The sequence below is a fragment of the Leptonychotes weddellii genome, chromosome 5 (genome assembly GCF_054177405.1).
Source record: "Leptonychotes weddellii isolate Sample4059 chromosome 5, ASM5417740v2, whole genome shotgun sequence".
Classification (NCBI taxonomy): domain Eukaryota; kingdom Metazoa; phylum Chordata; class Mammalia; order Carnivora; family Phocidae; genus Leptonychotes; species Leptonychotes weddellii.
The window spans coordinates 36,938,814-36,965,411 of NC_138373.1; the positions used below are offsets into that span (position 1 = coordinate 36,938,814).

Sequence of the window (26,598 nt, forward strand, 5' to 3'; positions counted from 1 at the left end):
CTCTTCATATCTGTCCGTAACTTAATCACATCAATAGGGACCCTTTTTCCAAATATGGTAATTTGCAGGTTTCATGGATTAAGATTTGGTGTCTTGGGGCAGCCATTAGTCAGCCTCCACCGGCATTAATGTTGAATTTTGGAGCTGGTCTCTGAACCCCGTGCACTGACCCTCTGGCACCACGGTTGGCGGGAGAGGGGAGTTCCTGTGGCTATAGCCACGTGGACGTCTCTTCTCGGCCTGCGGCTGGGGAGGGAAGCCTAGCGCGGCTGCATCTGGGGGATGGTGTGGTCGGCCTCTGTCGGGGGGATCTAGGTTTGGAAACTTCCTCAGCAGAGAAAGCCCAAGACAGGATGAGAGAAAAGGTGTCCCTGAAAGGTGGTGCGTCCAGGTGAGGACCAGGTCCATGGCCATTCTTCCTTAGTGATTTCTGTAGTGATTATCCCACCGTCTTGGAAGGAAGCCTGATCTCCACGAACACCTTCCCCATCAGAACCACCAGTAAGATCTGTGCAGCTCATCTGTCTGCGAACCACACCGCATGCGGTCATTCATCCTCTATGGAACATTCTAGACACGTCTTGTATCTCAGAGTAGATATGTGGGGGACCAAGCAGGTCTCCACCAGCCGTTGACACACGTACTCTGCCACGATGACAAATACACAGAGGCGTCTCCATGACGATTGTCTGACATTTGATTTAGTGACTTAGTGATTCACACGACAGTGTGAATACAGTGAACCTGACCTAGGTCTCGCTCAGATTTCACATCTGTCACTTAACGGCAGTGTGGCCTTGGATCGGTTAATGCACCTACCGACTCCTGCTGTCACTGCCTTCACCGCGGCGCGATTACCGCCACGGCCACGGCCACCGCTGCCACGACTGTGAGGACCGCTCCCGCCAGCCGTGCTTCTGTGCCAGACTGGCCGCCTTGGCACGGCTCCCGTCACCGCGAGTCCTACACCGCCCGACTGGCGCGACCACCACGGCTAAGCAACGGGAGCGGATTCACTATCCGTCTGTGAAAGTGACTTCCGTGACGGCTTATCTAGCTATGAAAAGATGCCTTATTTTGAAAAAACCCTCACATGCCTCTTTTTAAAGAGCAGTGTATGGGAGACGTAGTAACATTTCTTTAGCTAGCTAGTGGGTCTAAGGTATTTAAAGTTTAATTCACTTTCTCCAAGTTAAGTGTACATAGGACATCCAGGAACATGATTTTTATAGGACGTGAGGCAAGTCCGTATCTCAGGGCAGCACTGCATCAAGGCTGTGAAACGGACGACCCCTCCCCGGTCTGACCGGCGGGCGGTGGGGTGGTGGCTGCCGTGGCTGAAAGCCAGTGTTGAGTGTGTGCGTGCCACGCAAGGGAAGGCCCTGGCGGCACCTGCTCCGGAGGCTGGAGCCTCTTCCTGTAATGAGAGTTTTCCCCACTGGTTTTCAGGGGCTTCCTTCCTGGAGTCAATAGGAACGTGGCCTTATCTGTGGAAATAAATGACTGTGGTGTGTGGTCCTCACAGTTTAAAATGCATGGGCTCACAGGACAACTCTGAAAGGGGCGAAATTTCCTCTGTGGCAGGAAAAAATTTGAATATTTCATTTTATAATCTGAGAGTGACATGGTTCTTGGTCCCTGTAAGAATTGTCATAACTTTGAAAGACATGGGACAAGGGGACTGTGGTCATGTTTTCCTCATATTATGCAGTTTTCATTACTGTAGTATCCAAACTATAGTAATAAGCCAAGTTTTATACTGGAAAAAATGTGGATTATTTTCATCACTCTTTATTGTGCTTTATCCATTTGGGGTTATTTTCCTTATGTCCAAATAACACAATTAATGTCTCCTTTGGTGCAAGTCTGCTGGATTTGCATTAGCTCTGTTTCTGTCTGTCTGGACTATTGTCTTGCCCTCATTTTAATTTTTAAATTTTTATTTATTTTTAAAAAATATTTATCTATTATTTTAGAGAGAGAGAGAGAGAAAACACGTGTGCACATGACAAGTGGGGGAGGGGCAGAGGGAGCGGGAGAGAGAATCCCAAGCAGGCTGTACACCTAGAGCAGAGCCCAACACGGGGCTCGATCCCATGACCCTGAGATCATGTCCTGAGCCAAAATCAAGAGTCAGATGCTCAACCGACTGAGCCACCCCAGTACCCCTTGCCCCCATTTTTAAAGGATACTTTTACTTGGTCTGGGATTTTACGTAGAGATTAGTTTTCTATCAGCATCTTAGAGATACTGTTTCATTTTTTCTTATCTTCCAAGAATCAGCGGTGAGTCTGATTTGGATCCTCTGGAGCTGCTTTTTTGTGTTCTGACGGCTTTGACGACTTTTTGTCTTTTTGTTTGTTCTGCTTTGTGTGGTAGCTATTTTCCTGCTGGGAGGAGAATTTAAGAAGGTTCTTCTTGGGCCACACAATGCTTCTTAGATCTGTATTGATGCTTGTCACCTGTCTTGGGGAGCTACTACTTATTACCTCTTTACACACCGTGCCTGCTCCATTTCTTCTCCCTGCTCCTGGAGCAGGTTATATCTTGGGTATATCAGACTTCCTCACTCCATCTCTGACCTCCTTGTGTTTTCCCCCTGGGATGGTTACTTTCACGTGTCAGCCTGGTTGGCCTGTGTTGCGCAGCTGGTTCATCAAACATGAGCCAGACGTCGCTGTGAGGGTGCATTCAGGTGTGATGGACGTTGCCTTCAGCGCACGTGGAGGAGAAAGATGACCCTGCATGTGCAGTGGCCTCATACAATCAGTTGACGGCCTCAGGAGCAGAGACTCCAGCTCCTGAAGACGATGGAGTTCTGCCTGCATGCTCTCTGTGGACACGGCTGCAGCACCGTCTCCTGCTGGAATTCCCAGCCTGCTGGCCTGCCCACCGACATTAGACTGGCCAGCCCCTGCACACATGGGAGCCAGTGGCTTCAACTACATCTCCTTTCTATTGGGAAAATGAATATACCCTATTGCTGTTGTTCTCTGGAGAACCCCAACTAATATACCTTCTTTCTGTTTCTGTGCTGCATTCTGGATACTTTCTTCAGGGGGGTGTTCCAATTTACTAATTCTCTCCTCAGCTGTGTTTATTTTATTATTTTAAAAATAAATTTAAAAATTATTTTATTTATTTGAGAGAGAGAGCACATCCGGGGTGGAGGGAGAGGCAGAAGGAGAGGGAGAAACAGGCTCCCAGCTAAACAGGGAGCCTGATGTGGGGTTTGATCCCAGGACCCCGGGATCCTGACCTGAGCGAAAGGCAGATGCTCAATGACTGAGCCACGCAGGCGCCCCATCCTCAGCTGTGTTTAATTTGCTACTAAACCTATCCCCTGTCACACAAATTGTTTTATTTTCCTCTGCAATTCCTATTTGGCTCTTTCCTTTTCCTTTTTTTTTTTTTTGGCTTCTATCTCTCCCCCTGCATTTTCCCTCTTGTTTTTTTAAATCTCTTTTTCCATTGTGAGCATGGTTATACCAAAGTCTGTCCAGGAGCAGTGCTTTCTGACATCATGGGTTTTCTCCACTGTGTGTCTGCTGGGTTTTGTTAAAATGGTCTTCTCCTGTGCCTGCTTGGTCTTTGCTGTGTGTCAGTGCTGAATTTCCAGATTTTTTGTAGCATTCTTTTGATCCAGCTCTTAGTAGGATCGTCTCTGTGTGAATTTAGGAATGGAGACAGTTTCAGGCTGCTCTGTGAACCCTCCTGCTTACTTGGGGTTCAGACTTAGTCCTAATTTAATCCATGTGCGGCAGCTGCAGCCTGCCTCTATCCTGAACCCCGGAGACTCTGCCCCAATTCTGCCCCCCCGATCCTCCCCTGCATCCCCCCCCCACATCATTCCCTCTTCCTGCAGGACTTCACTCTGATGCCACCGGTGGGGTCTGACCCTCTGACTGAGGGTTGAAGGTCACTTTTAGTCCCTCCTGTGCTTTGTTTTTCTACAAAGTGTTTTCATTTTGTCTATCTGCCTTCCCCACTGCAGTGTCGTCTCCCTGGGCTATGGGGTTTCAGCCGTTTGGTTCACTGCTCTATTCCCAGTGCATAACTGTCCTGGGCACATCGTCAGCAATCAATACATATTTGCTGAATGATTAAATAAGTGTATGGATTATGTTGACCAACTTCTTGGTGTTTGGATAAATGAAATGTATTGACAACGGAAGTATTTTCCCTAAATGGTAAAAATTTCAATATAATTAAGGTTGGTGTTCAAATACTTTTGTGTAACAGTTTCTTAAAATCGTGGTAGAAATTAAATGTAACTTAACTTAATATACAACAAGTATTTTTGAAAGAACTCCTCAGAAAATGAAAACAAGGTTTTTCTATAATTTTAAATTTATCATAAGCCATCTAATTTGCAGAGGGAAATCAGTGCTAATCTATGGAAATGTCTTATTAAATATTTCTTTGTTGAATTTAGCATTTTGGTCTTCATGCAGATATTAGGATTGCCTTTAGATTATTCCAGCAAGATTTATAATAAATTTTTTTCTACCAAATATTCCTTCAAGGGCACAAGAGATAAATTTCTACTTCTAAGAACTCTAAGACAAAGGAGCTGCTCAGATATATTTTTAAGCTCATGTGTTTTATCCTAAACATTTATGAAAAATTTATAGGTTATTCCATAATAAACCTGTGCTTATTTTATTTTTTTAAAGATTTATTTGAGAGAGAGAGAGAGAGAGATAGTGAGAGAGAACATGAGCAGCGGGTGGGGGCAGAAGGAGAGGGAGAAGCAGACTACCCCCTGAGCAAGGAGCCCGATGTGGGACTCGATCCCAGGACCCTGAGATCATGACCTGAGCCGAAGGCAGACGCTTAATGGACTGAGCCACCCAGGCGCCCTAGGGCTTATTTTAATATAAAAATAATTTTGCCTATTAGTTACCATCTGCATAAAAACAATGTTTGCTACTACCCCACTGGGTTGTTTTGCAAGATACTATTAATGATCATTAACTTCAGAAATTTCTCCTGAATTAAAGAGGCTTGCCTCTCCATATTGGATTCTACAGTTTAATGTGACAATACTTTGGAGATTGGAACTCACAAAAATGTGGGTATGCATGTCGACAGACCTCCTTCTCCATCCCACCCACTACCACTCCTTGAGGAGAGGAGTCTAGAGTGCAGGAAGTAGGTGGTGTTGGGCAGGACATTTCGATGAACTCAGCTGCTTGAGAAACATGGAGTCTGAAGAGGCTCTGACCCACCAGTGACCCATTTTACTCCTTCAGGAAGATGCACGCTGGGGAGGAAGACAGCCGATGCTCTGCTTGTCACAATCCTGTGATTCCCATCATGCAAACATAAACCAGGGTCTGAGCCAACTCAGGGCTCTAACATCCGATTCTCTGGGTTCATCTCTCGGATTTCGTGTTCGTTGCCAGGACCTTGCCATGGGCTATAAAGTTTTATGTTCAGTGTGAACTAAGACTGTTCAGCGCTGAACACCAGATCCAGTAAATACGCCGCTAGTAGGAGCAAAGAACTTGTGTATCCCACCCAGATTTCTCTTTTTCCTGATGAAGAAAAATGAAACTTACCTTGAGGTTGGAAGTGCAGACAAACCAGACCCTCTGCCCAGCAGAGTAGCCTCAAAGTCACTTTCTACTTCACTTAATGTTTTTCTAACAAGATGAGTATTCAGAGCATAGATTTTTATTATCATCATCACCTTTTTCTCGTCGTATTCAATATGCTGAGAAAGACTGAAGGCAAGTTCCTTTAGGGGAGCCGCTCTCATCCAGTAATGTGATGCGCCAAAGGGCTCGGGGTGTACAGCAGCCATGGTGTGGGTGTCCGTCCTCACGTTCTGCCCAGAGGTGTAGGCTGGTCTGTGCAGAATGCTTCAAGATATCTTTGGAGGACATTAATATGCATCCTACAACCGTGTCAGTAGGGTATCTTTTTCAGCTCGGCTGCTTCTTATTAACCCAGAGCTGATTGAGCCCCAGCTAAACAGCGGGACTTTCTGTGAGTACGTGGGCTTCATCTTCTCAGGCAATTTTGCAAACTGACCTTGAGGGAATCTTCAAGCAGATTTCATGGGCTTGTTTGAGTGTGCTTTTCATTACTCTCCTTATACAAGATCTCTCCGTCTCTCTTTTGTTGCAAAAAAATCCTGATGATTTCCTTTCAAAATTTGCATGATTGGTTTTTAAATATCCATCAAAAGCAGAGCAGTTCTTGCAGCTAAGCGTGTGCAGGTGAGACACCACGGTTTAGGCTTATTTGCATCTCTGCAATAACAAAAGCTGTATTTTCAGTATGGACTGAAATGTCTAGTTAAATTGTCCTGGTTTTAAGTAGGCGTGCGTGTCACCCGGGGGTGGGGGTTCACGTGGGAGTCTCAGGCGCATTGCCATCAGGTACGCCACTCGACGATTTCAGGTGTTCTGAATTTCTCTAATTGAGCTTTTTTTTAAAAATTTACTGCTTTTACACTTATAATTCAAAATTCCTGTTTTTATCTGTTTACATGTTCCCAGTTGAACATAAAATTTTTAAAAAGCTTTGCAAGAATGGATGGCCATTCTGTGTGGCACCCAAAGGCTGGATGAAAACCAGCCCCCTCATGGGAAAGGTGAGAACAGATGAGAATTCTTGTAAGTTTAATGTAGAGACTGAAGAACCTCAGTGAAGTTTGTGGGGCACCCGAGTTGGGAACATTGGATTTAGCACCAAACCAGTAGGTCTAGGACTTTGGGTCTGCTCCAGAGCTGTGCTGGCTGTTCAGCCATAAGAAGTAAGTGTTCTTGGGATGCTTGGGTGGCTCAGTTGGTGAAGTGTCTGCCTTCGACCCAGGTCATGATCTTGGTCCTGGGATGGAGTCCTGCATCGGGCTCCCTGCTCAGTGGGGAGTCTGCTTCTCCCTCTGTCCCTCCCCCTGCTCGTGCTCTCTCTCTCTCTCTGTGTCAAATAAATAAATAAATAAAATCTTAAAAAAAGTATTCTTTGCCATTTTGAGAAAAAAAGGAAAAATGAAAGAAAGAGCTTGAAATTGAGCCAAAGTGATATTTTATCAGAATTCCTAAAATTACCAACTGTTTAAAAAATAAACGTAATTTTATAGACTTTGAATTTGAGGCAAATGTTTGCGCCTCTCCTGTGACCCTTGATGAGCCGGGAGTGAGTGTCCCCGGCTGGCCCCGCTGGGTCGGTTTGCCTCTCCTACACCATTCGTCATGAGTTAGATTCTATCACCTCTTCCGCTAGTCTTGTTTTGCATTATTAATCTTTATGGGATTAAAAATATGGACATCTGTTAAATGGTGCTACAGGTCATGGGATGCAGTGTGGGGTGTTGAAAGGTCTTAGCTGTGTCATCGAGCTGAGTTTAAATCCTTGCCCCACGTCCATAGTTTCGAGGAGTCTGTTCCCACATCTGTAACATGGAGATTGTTGGTTGGTGGGACGCCATCTTCATGATGCTGAGAAGGACCTTCCCTTCTGTAGCTGACGTAGTCACTCTCAGCAAGAGGCTCGGGTGCTGTGTTCTCCCTGCGCCATGCAGACTGGGCCCCTCGGGTGCTCGCCCACCAGCACGACCACCTGCAGGCCCACCATCGTCCAGAGTCGGTTGTGATTCGGGGCTGGGGACCCTGCAACGCTGGACCAGGCGGTGGGCTGCATCCAAAGGCAGCCTTTTGAGCAAGGATGGTGGTGAGGAAATCCTGCCTTGCTGATGTTGTTTTCTCAGCCCCTGGGACGGTGGCAAAGGACTAACCCCTTCCATGACCGAGCAGGACTGGGGACAGTAGCGCAAGTGAAATTCTAAAAGATGGTGCTGTTTGGTGTTTCTGGACAGAATCTGTGACCTTGTCTCCAATGGCCTCACTGAGGTGTGCTGACTTTGACTCTAAGTCCCCTCACTGGACACACGATGCCCCTGGACTCTAATATGGTCCCAGGGATGTGAGGACGGGTGACACGGGCTGACACAGTTGATCTCGGACCTGCTGCCTGAGGGCCACTCATACTCCTGTGGCAGCAGAGAGGTGGCTCTCAGCATGGGGTCTAGGATCTTGGGCATAGGCTCTCACATATAAAGGAAGGCCTGCGGTGTAATAAAGCGGGGACCTGGGTGGTCAGCCAGCCCCCAGCCCGCAGGTTGTTCCCAGAGCAGCAGAGAGTCGGTGAGTCTCAGAGACAAAGGGAATGGATGTGGAGGTGTCTTCTTCAACACTTGCTCAGTTGTTCTCACTCCCACCCCCATGGGGCACTATTATCACCCTGATTTTATAATTTAGAACAATTTGAGAATCCTGGGAATAAATCTTAGGCCCGAGTCTGAGCCACAACCCTGAACACCTCTTTTATTTCCTCTTTCTCTCTCAGGTGATATGGCCCAAGACTGAAGCCAGCCAACCCTGCTCCTTCCCAGGAAAGCTATTCCCGCTTCCTGAAGACACCTGCCTGGGGTTGCGGGGCGGCCTCCGGCAGTCCCTTCAGGATGCTGTCCTGCCCAAGCAAGGGAATCCCCCTCTGCACGCGCTGTTTCCTCCAGGCCTCTGGTGAGGCTCATTCTCAGGAACCAGGAAAGGGTCTGTGATGTGGAGACCAGTGGTCACCATAGGCATTCCCCTCCAAAATGCCGAGATCAGGACTCGATCCTTCCCAGTGTACAGGACGTGATGGATTCCAAAGCGCTTCCTGGCCGTGTGACTCTTGATCCTTACAACCGGCTGTGTGCCGGGTGGCCTAGGAGTTGGCCGTCCCCATTTTGCTGTGGGGACACTGAGGCTCCGGAGGTCTGGTGCTATGGACACAGGCAGTGTGAAGTAGGATAGATGCTCAGTGCTTGCTGGATTACCTTGTTGCCTCTGAGATGTGCCTTCTGAATCCCTTGTGCGAGGCGGGCACGGGGACCCCGAGTCCTGCAAGCACTCGGGGCAGCCTGTGGGCCTGCGCTGTCCACCCTCCATGTTACTGCTCCTGACCCAGCTGCCCTTCATCAGAGGCGCCGCCCGCGGAGCGGAGCGGGACGGGTACGTCGTCCTGTTGGGCCCGCGCGTGATGGTTCCCTCAGTCACTGTGATGGTGTGACCCGGTTGTGTGCTGTGTCCTGTTCTGCGTCCACCTCAGAATGCTGCCCATTCCTACATTCAGGATGCACGGTAACCTTCCTCTCTTTTAAAGTTTTGTGTTATTGTAATTTTGCTCGCTAAATCGTAAATATTTAAGCCAGCGGCCAACATGGGTAAGATCTGCCGGAGTTAGGACACATGGGGCTGGCCGATGAGAGGGCACTGGTCGCGTGTCTATGGGGACGGAGTTTTCTTACCGCTGAGGAGGGGCTGGTTGTGTCGGTACGAGGCTGGCAGCTGGCCAATGTCCTCGGTCCGGAGGCTCATGACCCGGGAGAGGTGGCCGGTGTGGTGCAGACTGCCCACGATGATGCTGTGCAGGTACACAGGCTCAATGAAGTGGCAGAGCAGTGCACCCTGCAGTCCCAGCACGTTCCACCTGCAAGGAGAGGGCGTCAGTGCGGGGCTCACCTGCGCGGGCAGGCCCCCCCCGAGTGGCCTCCCTCCCCACCCACCTGGGGGCGGGCTGTGCGCAGCCCCCGTCCCTGCCTTCCCGCCCCGCGGCTGTGCCGCCCGACCCAGCGGAGAGGCCACCAGCTCGGGCAGCTCCAGTTCTGAGCCCCTAACTGCCGTGCGCGCCGCTGACGGGGGCCCTGCATTTCCTTTTCTAGAAGATGACTTGTTAGATGGAGTGGAAGCTGTATATTCTCGCAGGGACTTGAAATTAAAAAAAAAAAAAAGACACTCTGTCCCCAAAACGAATCTAAATTTTCCTTTACGTTAGCTGGGAAATATCAGAAATGGAGTTTATTTCAGTTTAGGGAAGAATACTTTCTTCTTCTTTTGTCCTCAGCAGTTAGAACGACCTGCTGTGTCATTAAATGACATTAATAAGTGACCCTGTTTTGCTCCGAGGAAGATTTTGATTTTAGAAGCCCAGATCCCACATGAAGGACAGGGCCGTCCTTCTCTGAAAGAAATAGAGCCCTGGGCAAGTGTTTTTCTTCTGCAAGCAAAGATGACAGCAGCATTTTAAGATTGTTTTTCCCCCTAAACTTGGGTGGTACAAGGTTACATCCATCTGTTTGAGGCAACATTTCGTGGTTTCCACTGTAAATAACGTGTTTAAAACCCAGCCTCCATCAGCAGCGAACATTATGCAGCTAATTTCTTACATCATTGTTCTTTTCATTAATTAACGTTTCTCCGCTGTTAGGGCAATCATTGTGGTGCTTCCATGCCATACATTTCTTTTCATGATTAATAAGGAACCATTATATTTCCCTTTCCTGAAGCAGTCAATTAACACAGAATGCTTTCCATTAATTACTGAATGTTTAAAACCAGCATGCCCTACCTGGAGAGCAATCTGCTCTGGGAACTGGCAACACCGATTGCTTTAAAAAGTTCTCTTTAAATTTTATTCCGAAAACACAAACAATTTAGCTGGTGATATTAATTTGCCTCAGAAGCATTGCGGTGAATGGGAGACATGTTTTAATCTCATGCAAGAAAAGGCAACCATCTGGCGGGGGAGAATCGAGAGAGCGAGTCTCCTACCCTCTCCACAAACGCAGGTCATTAAAGTAATGTGTTCATCTACATAAAACTCAAACGGAATATAAAAGGTAATATTTATATACAAACAATTTAGTCCTACAATTTGCACAGTCATTGGTTTTATGAAACATTTACTTTAGTCTATCAGATTTGCATAACTTCACTTAAAAAGTAATTATGGTCATTTCTGTAAGTCACCTCATTTCTTTCAGAAAGGACTGAAACTGCTGTCCTTTGGAGATTTATATATATATGATTTTACCAAAGTAAATGTCAAAAAGTTTTGAAGGAGTGGACTTCCTGAAAGCAACACAAGAACTTCGCACTGGTTATAGGGACCCGTCACTTGGTGATACGCCCCCACCCAGACTTTCGCTCGCACCCGACGGTATCAGCTGACAGGCCGACTGGGGCGCTCAGGAGGCTGCCTGTCCCTCACTTCTCACTGATGAAGTACAGAATTTCAACAAAATCCCGGAGAGGACTTTTTTGGTATGTGAGCTTTTTGTGGAAGGAACGCCTGTGTTTTTGAGTGGTGATTGAGGGATTGGGTTCCTTCCCTTAAATCTGAGACCAGTATTTCTAGGCAGTACTAAAAAGTGAGGAAAAACCCAATAAAGTCACTTCCTCTAGTATTTTGGATACCTCCTTGTTGGATTTGAAGAAACTGGGAAATTATGCCAAGAAAAAGAGAAAGAGCAAGTTAGCGGTAAGTCTGTTTCGCTATGAAAGTGTTTGGTATTGGTTTTTAAGTGCACACTTGATTACTGGCAGACATGCAGGCTTCCTTGTGTTTGCACGTGTGGATGAACACAGGTGCTCTTGCAGCAAAAGTCACGGACGCAGTCAGTCTGCAGGGACGATGCTAAGTTACCATCAGTGGCCAAGGGCTCTGTGGTGCAGGCAGCCCAGGTGCGTCTGTTCTATCTCTGACCATTAGTGAAGTGTGACTTAAAAGCAGAGAAATGGACATTTCCCCCATCGATAACAAAGCACTCGCCCGAAGTATGCCAAGTCTCGAACAATAAAATTAGTATTCCCAGAAGAGACAGCGCTGTTCTTTAGGCCATTCAGGTGTTGGCTTTGAACAAAACTTCTGGAACGTATTTGAGTGGTTCTGATTCTGTGGGATTGTCTAAAAACAAATAACTTCTATATCTGGCTTCCTCTTAATAACCTTTATAATAAAGAGAAAATCAATCTTCTCCTTGTCTGGCTATAGGAGTTTAAACTTATTCAGCTAACATGATCAATAAAACCAAATGTCTTCCTGAATATAAACTGGTGAATTTTCAGTGTTTGGGATTGAATGAAAATACCTCTCCTTTTGTTCAAACAGCTGATATTTCTGCGATGTTGACAGAGAAAAAAAAAATCCCATGTCTGGTTTTCAGTATAGATAATCCCTTAATAAATATATTTCTGTCTGTCAATCACGGAAATACCAAAGATAAGTGGAGGAGAGATCTTGGAGAAAAGCTGCCTTTCTTTAACCAAGAGATGCAGTCTCCTTGCTCGGTTTGAATCTTGGCCTCTAAGGATGAGCAGAAATAGTCACAGGGTGAGCCCTACCTCAGATGGCCACTACCAGTGTGCCCCTGGCACATAAGACAGGGACAGCGATTCCCATTATATGTTTTGGACAGTTTGGGTTCTTGCTTATTGTTTTTGCCACCTTGATGTGGCCCTTCAGGGTGATGTAACTCTCCTAAATTACAGTGAAGTCTATGGTACAGTCTTCAAGTGCCACCAAAATATATACTTACTTGGCATAGAAACAGACACCTAGATCAATGGAACAGAATAGAGCCCAGAAATAAACCCATGCTTATATGGTCAATTAATGTACAATAAAGGATCTAAGAATATACAATGGGGCAAGGACAGTCTCTTCAACAAATGGTGTTGGGAAAACTGGACAGCCATATGCAGAAGAATGAAACTGGACCTTTTTCTCACACCATACACAAAAATAAACTTGAAATGGATTAAAGACTTGAATGTAGGACCTGGAATCAGGTCTTACATTTGTGATAACTTGGGTGAATCTTGAAGGTATTATCCTAAGTGAAATAAGTCAGACAGAGAAAGACAAATACTGTATGATCTCACTTCTAAGTGAAATATAGAAAAGCTGAACTCATAGAAACAGAGTAGTAGAGTGGTTACCAGGGGCTGAAGGGCGTGGGGGAACTAGGGAGATGTTGGCTAAAGCATACGAATTTTCAGTTATAAGAAAGATTAGTTTGGGTATCAAATTATAGCATGGAGACTATATTTAATAATTATTATATACTTGAAAATTGCTAGGAGTAGATCTTGAAGGTTCTCACCACAAAAAAGAAACGGTAACTATGTGACCTGCTGGTGGTGTTAGCTAAAGCTTCAGTGGTAATCATGTTGCAATATGTAAATGTATCAGCAACACTTTCTACACAAACTTACATAATACTCTATGTCATTTACATCTCCATAAAGTGGGTGGGGATACATACTTACTTCACTTTTTTCTTCATCTGTAGGAAAATTTGCCCATTATCTGAAAGTATAGCCATACCCAACTGGGAAAAATCCCATCTGTGCTCCATCTGTGAAGTCCAAACTGGGGGGCAGGAGGCATGATAGAGACCCAGTGTTCCCCATTCTGCCAGAATGACTCCAGCGTTGTAGCCTAGGAGTGGTTTCCAGCTTTGGTGCACATTGGGCTCATGTGGGGGGCTCTGAGAATCTTTTGGTGCCAAGTCCCCCCAGACTCTGATGTCATGGGTCCAGGGTGCAGCCCGGCACCCACCTTTCCAATGCCGCAAATGATTCTGATGTGAGCCAGGGCGAGAACCTTCTGCTGTAAGGCAGTCGGCCCAGATTTTGGAGTCAGAAACTCAAGTCAAATCCCAGTCCTGACACCAGTTAGCTGTGTTCCCTTTGACCACTTTGCTGCTACCCTGGACAACAGTCTACGGCAGTGGTCCTCAAAGTGTGGTGCCTGGACCAGCTGTATCTGCATCACCTGAGACTTGATAGAGATGCACACTCTGGGCCCCACCTCAGACCTACTGAGTCAGAAACTTAGGGTTGGCAGAGGGAGTTTCAACAAGCCTTCCAGGTGATTCTCATGCTGCTAAACTTAGAATGGTGGGTCTCCATGCTGAGTGTGTGGTCATAATAGTAGTGTCTGGTTCTGCAGTCATTTCAAAGGTCTGCAGGAGAGGATTTAATCTCCTACCGGTCTGGGGGTTGATACCTCCCCCCTGCATAGCCTCCCCTATCCCCAGTCTCAAACCTTCTTCTCCCACCTTTTGACCAAGATGGGTAATCATGCCAAGTCAGAGACATTCCCGCACAAATGGCCCATCCCATTTCCAGTCTGCTGATGGGGCCCCTCCAAACAAAAGAGAAGGACCAGACCATTAACCCTTTTACTCAGTAATTTTACAGAGTGAGATACTGAAAGATATACTCTCAGTAAAATGGCGGGATATATGGACAAGCAGAGTCACTAGAGAATTGTTTGCTGTTGCAAAGCAAGCAAAACAAAATGAAAAGCCTGAAATCATCTAATGGCCTCTTACTAGGTTTTGGTTAAATAAATTACGGTCTGTTTGTGGAAGAGTGTGGATACGGCCACCCGCAGCCTGCCTGACCACGGGGGCACGGTCACCTTCTTCGTCCGCACCGCTCTCTCTCCTGACTGCTCTCCTGCTGGCCCCCTCTGCTCGCTCGCCTCAGAGGCCATAGGCCAGTTGAGGTGGGGTGCTCACCATTGCCGTGGAAACCACGTGTGCTGTCCCCCTACCCTCGCTCACGCTGCCACCTTGTTTGGGATCCCAGCCAAGCAGTCCATGAAGGGGAACCCGGTCTCAGCGCACGGCTTGGCTGAGCTCCTAGCTGACAGTCGACACCCAACTGGCCAGCCGTGTGAGCGTGCCGTCCAGAAAGTGGCCCCCGGTCCCAGGGGCTGCCTGAGCGGATGCCGTGCGGAACTTAAATGAGATGCCTGATCAAACCCGCACACATGGAAGGTGTGCACACAGAACACGTGGTTTGTTTCAGGCCACTACATTTTGGGACGGTTGTTATTTACAGTGGACGACTGTCGTGGAGTCCACTGCCTTCTCTGAGGTGACCTTTGGCTACTGTAACTCTTCGGGACGTCCGTGTATGTCATGGCGATCATAGTCCCCTGGACGTTGGCAGTGACTACAGGAGCTGGGGGCACAGGTGCCCTCCGGTTGGGTTGGGGTCAGGACGATGTCCTGCCACTTCTGGTTATTTTCAGCTGAAAGAAATTACTTCCGCTTAACACACTGTCTCATCTCTGTTCTTCGAAGCCTACCTGGGAAGTGTCCTCTCTTGGCCCGACATTTCTGGTTGCATCTGCCCCTGACAGACTGTTACAGTGTAATGGTCTGCGTCCTGCACGTGGGGGCTGCCGTTTCTAGGGTGCGTGGGTGGAGGTCCCCCCATCGCCAGCTGCAGGCTCTGGCTGACTTTCAGAGCTCTCGGCCCCATGGCTCTCCTGAGAGGGGCTGCATTTGGCCTCTTGGTTCCTGGGGGACAAACATCACACAAAGTTACTCTAGGGAACGCCTTTCATTCCTTTGGTGAAGATGGAAACCGTAAGGTAAAGCTCCGGCCACTGTGTGTGCCCCGCGGGCTCTTTCTGCCCAGACCTGCGCTCCAGACCATCTCTTCTCAAGTCCCCAGACACGGTCTCCTTCCCCTCGGTCCCGTCATCGGACCCCCACCACGTCCTGCCGACACCATACCGTTCATGAGATGTCTGTGGCCTTGCCTCACGTGGCCACTTCACTGACCTCTTTGCTTTCCGTGGACCAATGTATCATCTCCTGTGGGGCCCACCAGACCTCCAGATGGTTTTGCAGAAACCGAGCTTCCCAGCCGTTTGCAGAGTCTGGGGCTGGACAGCAGGGCGCTATGCAGATCTGTGTTGCTTTGGGTACAAGCAATGAGGCGCCAGGTACAGAGTGTCGTTGACTGTTGACACTCTTTTTGTACTGGATACGTGTTACTGATTTTATCACTGGAGAGTCTGTAAGACTGGGTGCAGTCTTTGGTACAGGAAGCATAGCAGGATTATTACACCATCCTTGGATGAGCATCCTGGAAGGACCTGTTTTAAAAGGACCTGTATTTCGAGAATGGAAAAATGAGCAACACTTTCACTTGAGTTCCATAGAGCTGGTAACATTCAAACACAGGACGACCACAGTAGATCGGGGGGCTGGTGGCGGAGAGGTGAGAGTCGCAGCCCACGGCTGCAGTCAGAAGAAGAAAGTCACTCTTCACCGTCTGAAATCCAAGTTTAGAAGTCAGACAGTGCCTTACTCCCTGGAGAAGAGCTATAATTTTTTACAGTTCATCTTTAAGGAGAAAGTTTTAGTCTGTTCATTTAAAGACACATTGCAATCAATAATCAAGCTCAGGTACTTAAAATTAGAAACCATATCTAAAGGAACATTAGTTCCAGAAGATTTAGATTTTTATGTGCAACTCAAATTTGATTCTTAGAGGCAAAGGCAGAGAGCACTGCTTTGGTTTCCCCTCCTTCCAGGAGACTGCGTTCGCCCGTGGGAGAGCATGGGGATGGGCGTCCCACAGTGGGAAAAGCAGATCCCACATTCGGGAAAGTGCGCCAGGACAGTGCTGTTAGTGGCTGGCCCCTTCTTGTCTCACGGAGTGGCGCATCTGCTCTGTTTCATCTTTCTGAAGAAATATCGGAGTGCTCTTTGGTGCACTCAGTTTGTGGTGCTGAAGGTTGACTGTCACGGACGCCATGAAATGGCTCCATCTCTGTCCTGACGCTCAGTCTTCACCAGGGAGATATTGGTGGTTGCGTTGTGGGAATTGATTTTACTATGACTTTATCTGGTTCTGTAATTTTCCAAAGACCACACAAGTTGGGCTAAGCGAGCACCACCTCTTACCTGGTTGTACTGGTCTCCTGGGGCCACGACGGCACACACCACAAACGGGGGCTTGAAATGATAGTCACGAATTTTCTCAAGGTCCCGGAGACCAGAGTCTGAGGTCAAGGTGTGGGCAGGACTGTGCTTTGTCCGGAGGCTCTGGGAAAGCTGGACCAGGCCTTTCTCTGATCTTCGGGTGGCTGCTGGCCGGCCTTCCCTGGTGTTCCTTGGCGTGTAGACACGTCACCTCCTTGTCCCCGGGTCCCCTCTCTCTCTTACAAGGATACACGTGGCTGCATTCGGAGCCAACTGGAATCCTCCTTCGTGCTTAGCTGAGCGCCCACACGTAAGGGCATTTTTGCAGGATCTGGCTGTGAGGACATGGACATACCATTTCGGGGGCCCGGTGCATCTGCTGTGGCCCATTGGGAGATCCCACCCTGTCTCATTTACCCTCTACCATGGGTGGGCTCTGTGACCCACGTAGGGGAGCACATCCGGGTTCAAAGCTTTTGTGTGAGGACATCATGGGGTCCACCATTCACAGTAGCTCAGGTGGGAACACCTTGGATGCCCAGCAGCAGGGGACCGTGCAGATGGATTGCTCCAAGACCTGAGCTCCACGGGCCCTGAAGTGCCGCGTACCGCGTGCCGTAGGGATTGCAAGCGCGCCGCCACCCAGTGAGGTCTGAGTATGGGAGGAGCAGACGGTGGCCGGCCGCTGTTGTCTGTCACTGTTGGGGTATCGCTAGTTGTTTCTTTTCTGCTTTCCACCTTTTTCTCGTATCTTGTATCCTGCAGGAATGGGGGAACCCCCATCCGCACGACTGCACTCTCTGAGCTCTTCTTTGGTGGGAGGGGCGGGACTGGTTGGTCTCTTGATTCTTGCTCAATTGCCGCCTGCGTCTGGAGGCGGCAGACCCATGGCATTGGGGCATCCCGGGTCGCCCACCGTGGGGAACCTCGCAGTTTGGTTTGGTTTTCGGTTCAAGGCCAGTTCACCCACAAGGGACTGACTCTCCCCGGCTGGACCACCAGGACTGGCTTTTATCTTCAAGACAGATTTCTGCAGAACCTACAGAGAAATGACTTCACTTTCAAAAGACTTTGATGACCCAAGAATTTTCCTGGTGACTGAGGACTCTGTTCCTAACAAAAGAGACCAGATTTTGTTTTGTGCTATGTTTAATGCCAAAATTATTTTTAGGGAGAAAAAATTTAGCCCGCGTGTCCCCACTCCGAGGCTCTGGGGTGTCTTTTCCCACCCACAGGCAGCAAAGAGCTCTCTGTGACGCAGGATGCTCTGTTTGGCTTCCCGGCTTTGGGCACCTCTGACCTCCCACTGCCCAGGACGCCCCAGGCGCTGCTTCCAAACGGAGCCGAGCATGACCTCGGTCAGGCAGTGGAGGGAGCCACCCGCGTTCTGAACGAAGCCTTCAAGGACGCTGACTTGGAAAGCTGGGCTAACTCGGGCAGCGCGCCTCCCAGAGCACAGGCTTCTCAAGCTGCAGGTTCCACACCTTTGACAGGAGTTTAATGACCATGACGTTGCCAAGCCGGCAGCTGCCGGTTCACCTTGGACAGTCCCCTCGACTTACTTAGGAAACCAGGTCTGCCTCTGTAGCTGGGGCCTCTGTCCGTGCTCTCTGTGTCCCGGGTCTGGCCTAGCCATCCGCCCAGCCTGTGCTTTCTGCTCACTCTCCAAGTGTACCCGGTGCCACCCTGCACTGCCCCAGTTACCCTCCTGACTGTGGGCAGAGGGGCCTCGCAGTCCTGTCGGGCACAGGCACCTGCTGGCCCGGCCTCCCTCTCCCGTTCTCTTCTCTGCAGAGCAGGGCCACTGACAGGTGCTGGTGGAGAGCCTCCCGCGCTCCCGAGTCTGTTGTCCTGTCACATGGCTGGACTTAGGTCCGTTGCTTCTGGGTGCCCGCTGAATGCCCCTTCATGTCTCAGAGTGGCTATGTGAGTGTCACGTCTGTGGGCGTCTGCCAAGCCCGGCAGTGTGTTCCGGAATCTCGGAGAGGGCCCGGGGCCTGCCCACGATTCGTGGAGACAGGTGGGCCGTCTCAAGGTGACGCAGGGCGGGGTCCTGTGAGCACTTCCACCTGTCACAGAGCCTCGGGTCCCAGAGGGGGCCACTGAGATGGTGTTTCAGGTGGGTGGGGGACCAGGCTGGGTGACAGCCCCGAATCCTCCGCATGGGGGAGGAAAGTGGCCTGGGGCGAGAGAGCAGTACTCGAGATCTCCCACCTCTGCGTGAGGGCTGAGCCTCTCTTGTGATGAGAGCACTGCATGGTTCCCAGAGAGACAGAAGCTCTCCTGGAAGACGCTGTACCACTGGCTGTTGAAGGGATTGACCTTTGTAGTGAGGCGCTTGTCTTCAGTGGGCGTCCCTGACTGCCGCAGTCTTTCGCCCAGCTCCCTGCTCCCCATGGACGGACCCACTGCTGCCTCAGCGCCGTGGGGGATGCCGGACACCGAGGCCGGAGGGCCGAGAAGAGGAACTGGAAGGATACGAAGGAAATGTGAGGAATTATCCAATGGCTGGAATCCAGGAAGTTTGTTCACGATGTTTTATGGCTCATTTTAAACCACTGTAAAAATGTCAAGCTTTCTGTAACATGTTTTGCTGGAAACCTGTCTTTACACCATCTCACCACTGACATTGTAAAATGATACCAATTGTTATTCATGAAATCGTACTCAGAACGTCTGTGGTGCTCTAATTTATATTGCGTGGGTGTCATTGATCCAAAAAGTGACACCTGTGTATTGCTTTTGATCTCTGGGAGGGAAATAATGGAGCTGTGTTGATTGTTCAGATCTTTGGATAGAGCCCGATCCCCTTCATTATTCACGGATATAGAGGGGGATTTGCAAAGAGAAGTACAAATTTGTCTCATGGATGCGCTTTCTCTACCTTAATTAAAGATACAAGTTTATTCATTTATTTTCATCTAAATACGTAAAAGTCACATGCGCTAGATGGTGAGGTCAGCTGCTCAAATAAAACTGCATCTGTTCAGAGAGAAAGTTCACGTGGATGTGGCTTGTGGGTCCCAGCAGCATCTGGGATAAGACCCTTGGGTGGTCCCTTGGGAAGAGAGCCCGTAGCGAGAGTTGGCTCGGACGCCTCCCTACGGTTTACGGGCGGCACAGATAGGCCTTAGCTTTGGCAGCCGAGGGCAGAGTGAGGGCCTGGCAGAGGCTGCATCCCTGGGTCTGCCAAGCTGTCTCTGTGGGTCGTTGGAAAGAGGCAGGCCTTCAGTTTCTGGGTCCCACTGGGGCCCCTGTGCTGTGCCCCCCATGTGTGACGCCGTGGCCGCAGAGCAGGTTCCGTTCGCCCAGCATTTCCTGCTCGCTGATGGGACGCCCCTGTGTGTGCCGCGTGGGGGGCACAGAAGCTGAGCGTGTGGCGCCTCATCAGGGGGATGGTCAGCGAGTCCGGGACGGCCCCGTGTCTTCCCTGCCTTCTTCCCACAGTGACTGCCATGAGTTTCTGGATATTCACTAACAACTGTCCTCAGCAGCCCCTGCCGGCACCCATCACCTGCTTCCCGCCTGCCTCACAAGCGTCCCCGCACAGATGCCAGGGTGCCTCCGTCCACCCGCCCGCCTCTCTGCTTGTTTCTCCTGCGAGCACCGCTATGGTGTGGCGCCCCAGGTTGGGGGGCAGACAGGGTGAGCAGGAAGAGTGGGCAGCCCCACGGGACCCACGGGTGACAGGTCGGCCTCCGAGGGGATGAGCTCGCCCGAGCGGGGTGGGCGGAAGCCAGATGCCCTCGGCGGTGGCCGGGGGTGAGCGCACATAGTTACCCCAGGGAATCTAGGTTAGAAAGGAAGCATGGAAGCGCCGGTGGAGGGATGCTGGGTTTAGGGGTTTCCTTCATAAGGTGAGGGGGACCAGCCGTGTGATGACCGTGTGGTCGGTTTCGGGCCAGCAGATGCTGGAACAAGAGGGAGACGAGGCTGGAGGCTCAGAGGAAGGTGAGAGCCGCGGGCGGGGGTGGATGCGAGGCGGCTGTCCCTGTCGTGGTGGGACGGAGAGGGTGGGGGGAGTGGCCTGGTCTGAGCGCCTCCCGCCTCCACACACACGCCCGTTTGGGCTCCTGACCTCGTGGGCTCGCTTCGTCCCTAGTGAGACGACACACACGTCACTTGACTTGACCCGTGTGACTCTGACGTGTGCCGGTACAAAGGCCTGGATTTGTAGCGTCGGCCGACTTCCGTGCTGTAAACACCATCCCTGCGGCCAGTTTCATGGGGCTGGCGTGAGGGCCCAGAGCACAGATTTGGGGCCGGGCCTGCAGTGGCTCAGCCTCTCGTGTACCTCTCGCATACGACACAAGACCAAACATAATAGTGCAATAGTCAGGAAGAGGTGGGTTTTGAGTATTTCTTGCCTTTATTTTTAATATAATTTATTTAGTGTACGTTATTTGACTCTTAATAACAACTGCGTTTAGCAGTCTGCTTTCCGAATGGCCTGACGACAGTGGGCTCTCGTGGCTGAGCTGGCTCCAGCAGCCGTGCGGGGATTGGGGAGCCGAGGGGGTCCTCCAGCACCTCCCGGCTCTTGGGAGCAGGACGTAACTCCCACATCTCTGTGCTCAGAGAGAAGACGGGGACGGGGGCAGGAGGAAGCGGGATGAGGGCTTGGAGGAGTGAGTGAGGGCGGCCCTGCATGGCTCTCGGGGGCCCCACTGCCAGACGTGGGGACCAGAGCTCGGCGCATGGAGAGTGGATGCCCGTGGAGCTGGAGTCCTTTACCTCCCCGGTCAGTCCAGGGAGAGAGAGCTGTCCTTCCGGCCCGCCCCGAGCCAGGGCAGTCCCCACACATGCCCCGTCTTCCTCAAAGGCTGTCTAGAATCGTTCTCAACCAGGATACCGTTTGAGACCCCTGGAGAGATGCAAGGTGGGCTTTTGTTCCTCCAGATTTTGTGACTGACTTTGGTGCACACCTGCCCACAACAAGCGTCACGTGGGGTCCGTATCCCGTGTTTAATTTGCTGTCTGTTGACGTGTAAGGTCCCACAGACAATGAAATCTCAGTGCTATAGCATGAATTCACTTCATTTTTCTAGGGACTCAGAGTTAATTTAGAAACCCAATGTGATCTTCGGGCATCAAGAGAATCTCCCTTAGGTGGAAATTGCCCCTTTTTTCCTGCTTCGTGAATAGATGAGAATATTAAAAAGGAGGGATGCATCTTCTTCTGAAAGATGAGCTGCTTGATGAGTCTGGGCCTTTCTCTTTGATGCAGAAATCAGTGCTTTGAGTTAGCGTCATTAGGCCGCCCTGTTGCCGCTGCAGGCCCGGGCAGCCGTAGCCAGGGAAGCGAACAGCCCCACTGCTCCTGCAGCTGTTTGCCGAGTCCCTGGGAGCACTCGGTTTGCCCCTGAGCCCGACAAGCCTAAGGAGGCAGGGACCCCATGTGTGGGGCCTGCGGTGGCCTGGGGTCCCGACCCTGCCCTTGCCCTGCCTGCTCCTGACGGCCCCGCGCTCGGCCTCCCAGGGAGAACGCGGCATCTTGCTAGTGAGGGAGGCCGGGCAGCAAACACCTGCGGGGCAGGGGAGGTGCCGTTTGTGCAATAAATGGGCAGACAGTCCCACCTCACGGGAGTCCACGTGCCGGGGAACCATGCCTGGGAGGGTGCACCTTACCTGGCCCCGTGGGGACACCCTGCCCTCTGCACCCCGCCTGGCCTCCAGGTCCATCCCCCGGACAGACTCTGACTCCACTTGAGCCTCAGCGTCCCTCCCGCCTTAACCTCGCCCTCCTATCCCCTCATCTCCGGTGAGTTCCAACCCCAAGCCCTTCCAGGCCGAGGATCTTGGGGGCAGCAATGTAGCTGGAAGTAGGGGTGGGGTGGGGGTTTTAGTTTATAGATTACAGATTAATACATGTATCCGAGGGTCCAGAAGAAGTTCTGACTCACTCTCAACAAAGCTTTCCACGGCCAGCGTGTTATTATTGGCGCCCTCAGGGTGGGTTTGGAGCTGTGTACAGCTGTGTTGGGGTAAACTCCTGCTCACCAGGGGCCCTGGACAGTTTCCAGACCTAAGTGACAGGAATGTTCCCCAGTGGGGCTGGCGCATCTGGGGGAGCAGGGGAACGGGGTGGTGGTGGGGTCGTGAGCAAGGGGGCCTCTCCCTGAAGAGAAGGTGCCTTTGAGGGGCACCCGCATGCCTTTTTGCAAAACCCTCGTCCTCCTGCCGGCTCCCCACCGAGACCCTTCAAGGGGGGGCTTTTGAGGTTCCTTCTAAGAAGAGATTCTCTTATGGCGTGGGGAGGACTTGCACCCGGCTGACGGCACAGGTGGACATATTTCCTGGAAGGCCCATCAGGCTTTAGGGAACAGGAAGAGGTCTGATGGGGGCACCCCACATCTGAGAGGTGAGGGTCCCTGGAGAGCTGCCCAAAGGAGCGGGGTGGCCCCCAGGGCGGTGCTTAGGATCGGTGGTCTCCTGATGGACCAGTGGACCAGGTTGGTGGTGCTGGACATCCGATGTGACCGAGGCCTGCTCTTCCATAGGAACAGCCGGCCTGTGCTCAGTGGAGCTGGTGAGGTGGAGAGTGTGGCCCGCGAACTAGGACGAGCCCCCCCACAACGCCTTCCCCGTCCCGCCCTCACTCAGCCCCGCCAGGCCACCTGGGCGGAGGCGAGCAAGGGGGCTGTTACCTGGCGATCTTGTCCGTGCAGGACATGGTGACGAGCTGCTCACCCAGCAGGACGCCGTCCCACGTCTGTACCGCACTAGGGCCCCGGACGGGGACGGTCCCTTCCCCAGACTCGATCTTCGTGCGCAGGTGCCCGCGGAGCTTCCTGACGATGTGCTTCCTGCTGTTCACTAGGAGATAAGAGGTGGCCGTGAGCCTGCTGGTGCAGACACGTGAGTCCCCACCTGGAGCCGTGCGGGAGGAGGGCAGGTGCCCAGAAACATCTCCAGGGGCCCCGGCGGCACGTGGACAACTGCTGGGCTGGGGAAGCACAGATGAGTGCCCCAGCGGAGGGCAGGGGCTGCTGCAGGGCTGCGCTCCAGAGCACCCCCTCTAGACCAGCCCCCGACTTCTCCGGAAGGGCCCGGCAGTCAGTGTCTGAGGCTCCGTGGTCACGTGGCCTCTGTCGCCGCTGCCAGAGCTCACGGCTGCACAGACAGCCCCGTGAGCGAGCGTGGCTGCGCTCCAAACCCTGTATTCGCGGACGCTGAGATGTGAGTCCCATGCCTTCCACGCGCTGGGAGATACTGCTCTTCGCACCTCTCTCAGCCATCTAAAGATAGTTCCTGGACCGTCTGGAAGGGCCGTGGGTGGGGTCTGGCCTGAGGGCCGTGGTCTGTAGACCCCAGTCGAGATTTTCCTCCTGGCTATATTGTTTTCTAGCTCCATGACCTCGGAAAGGTCACTCATGACCACTGTAACACGGGTGTTGAACCCTAAACTAGGGCTAATAATGGTGCCTGCCTCCTGGGCTGTGGGGACGGATGAGGTCAGACATGCACAGTCAGCAGGGCATCCGCTCCCACCAGGGTCTATAGGACGAACAACGAGACACAGCCTTTGAACTGGTCCTTGTGGGCCCCTCATGCCTTCGTCCCATATACTCCTGCTTTCCTTCCCAGAGCCCCCTCAGCGCGTGCGCGCGCACCCCGCACCCTACAGTTATTTGCAGAACTAGCATGAACAAAGGGAAGATTATCTTTATCCTTTCTTTCTTTAAAAGAGTTCTGCACGTTAAGTCTGGATTATATTGGAAAATGGAAATGGTTAAGTGCTTTGCATACAAATGTTATTTAATATAGTGATTCCAACATTTACATACGTATGCTGACATAGATGGATACTAAAGATACTTTCTTTAAAAGGTTTCTATTTAAGTTTTGAAGTTGTGGAAATAGGATTTCTGCCTTATTTATCCTTACTGGAGGCATCAAATAATAACGTGGATTTATATGTGCACCTTCTTTTACGGATTTCACAACAATTGATAGTATATTTTCTTTGTTTCTAGGAGCTGAAGTTCTTTTACTACATTTCTGTAGTCCCTAACGTCCATGTCTTAGGGAGAAAGATTGTTGTACTCCTTGCCGAACGTAAACTTGTAGAAGGGTTCAGGTTGCTTTTTGATCCTCACCAACCAGGTGCTTGATGAGATCCAAGTTTGACTGATTTGTGAGTCATCCATAGAAGGAAGAACCAAGATGAGAGACTGAACCTGGGTATGCACAGCCAGAGATGCTCCATGATGGTGATGGTGAGAGTGCAAATCTCTATAGCTTTGAATGGCACCAGGATTCAGATGATGACAATGACGATGGTGGTGATGATGATTGATGGTCATGAGGACGATGGTGACAATAATGATGAAGATGATGATGTTGATGGTGCTGGTGATGATGGTGATGCTGGTGGTGATGACGGTGATGATGGTGATTGTGGTGGTGATGATGGTGAAGATGATACAATGAACATAAAATAGTTCATATGACTCAAAAACCCTTGAATAAACCTTTGATTGGACCCGACTTTTTACACTGTCCAGGTGGGGTCTTACTGGTCTCATCAACCTCAGCACTGGGAGAGTGGAGGACCAATACACCTCAGTTTCCACAGTTTGCCAGTGTCAGGGACTTGCCGTTCTATGTGGGGGATATTTTCTCAGGGAATATGGTACATTTTGCCCTCTCTTTCTATTAATTATGGCATCCTTTTTGTTCTCCTGGTGCTTCAACTATCATGTCATTTTTCAGACCTGGAAGTTGCCTGTTACCTTGTAAGGCTTTTCTAAATTCCTACCCACTGCTTCTGCACAACTAACTTTCCATGAAGTAGACTCCATGACAACAGGGAGTCCTGGCTTGAATTAACAACTGGTCTATAGGAGTTAACTCAAAGTTTTCAGGTGGATTAATTTTGCCTGAAGAGCCAGGTGCATGAGGCGCTCCTGAAACTTGTTTATTTTTGGAGGTGCTACATCTCAGGCTGCCTTCCTTAGCATGCTCCCTGATGAGTGCGATCAGTCCGGTGGGGGCGGTGTTCTGAGTGCTGGTGATCGGTAGAGCCCATGTCCTCGGCTCTTCCTTGCCTAATTGTGAGAGGTGGGAGGGAGCTGAAGTTGGCACTTGAAGCAGCACAAACACCGGTCCAGCCAGAGGCCGCAGAGGACTGAGTCCACACAAGCTGCAGTGGGTCTGAGACATTGAAATATGCCGAGTGCATATAAATCCTCCCAAATCCAGGAGAATATTCTAATCTGCTAGTATTCCATGTCCCCAGACTCATCATTGTAGTGTTTATCAGTCTGAGACCTTTGAAGACAGGTGTGAAGAGACAGGAAGGGTGGTCATATGCTTTACAGGGTTGTTCAGGTGAATATTTTATTTTTAGGACAGAATCAGAAGCGGGTGGACAAAAACGGCAATTGCTGGTGTCCCCCGAGGGAGCACAGCTGTGTCTGAGGAGTGATACGTGGCTGCCACGATTGCTGTAGGGAAGGAGAGCTGGGAATGGGAGGAAAGGCCTCAGAATGGAGGACAGTCTGTCTGAGCACCAGATAAACTTTTAATTTCCAGACCGTCTTCAGAAGGTGTGTGCACCCCACAGGGAACACCTGTGATGCGCCCTGCTCTTTCCTGTCATGACGTCTACAGCATCCGTCCCGTGCGTCCTGTGGTACGTGGTGGCGGCGGCGGTGGTGGGAGCTTGGAGGCCGTCTGGACACCTGCTCCCGCGGTGCCCAGACCTTCGCATCCTGTGCCACATCAGGGACTCAGTAGGCAGACCTGAAGACGGGGCTGTCAGGACGCGTGCTTCAGACTTGGCTTTGTGGTTCTGGTCCAATCTCTTGAACTTCCCTAATGCACAATGAACGGAGTTGGCCTAGAATGTAGGAGGCATTTAGCACGCGCTCGTAAGCTACGACATCACATGCTCCTTCTCGTGGCACGTGGGGGAAGGTAGAGGGGAGAATTTTAACTACACTGTTAAATCTTGGAAAATGGCAGTAAGAACTGAATTTCCCAGGTTGTTTCAAAGACACACCACGAAAGTGGCATTTGCGTTA

The 26,598-nt window shown here is 50.5% G+C and overlaps 1 protein-coding gene across 1 annotated transcript in view; it reads right to left on the reverse strand.

The window, feature by feature from the left end:
- ADARB2 (adenosine deaminase RNA specific B2 (inactive)) overlaps positions 1–26,598 on the reverse strand; it is a 375,765-nt gene that overhangs the window by 10,837 nt on the left and 338,330 nt on the right. Inside the window, exons 7-8 of the mRNA XM_031025842.2 lie at positions 23,218–23,386; positions 9,305–9,486 (exon numbers count right to left, since the gene is read on the reverse strand). Of these exons, the coding sequence (XP_030881702.1) occupies positions 9,305–9,486; positions 23,218–23,386 (351 nt within the window). The remainder of the gene's footprint in view (positions 1–9,304; positions 9,487–23,217; positions 23,387–26,598) is intronic.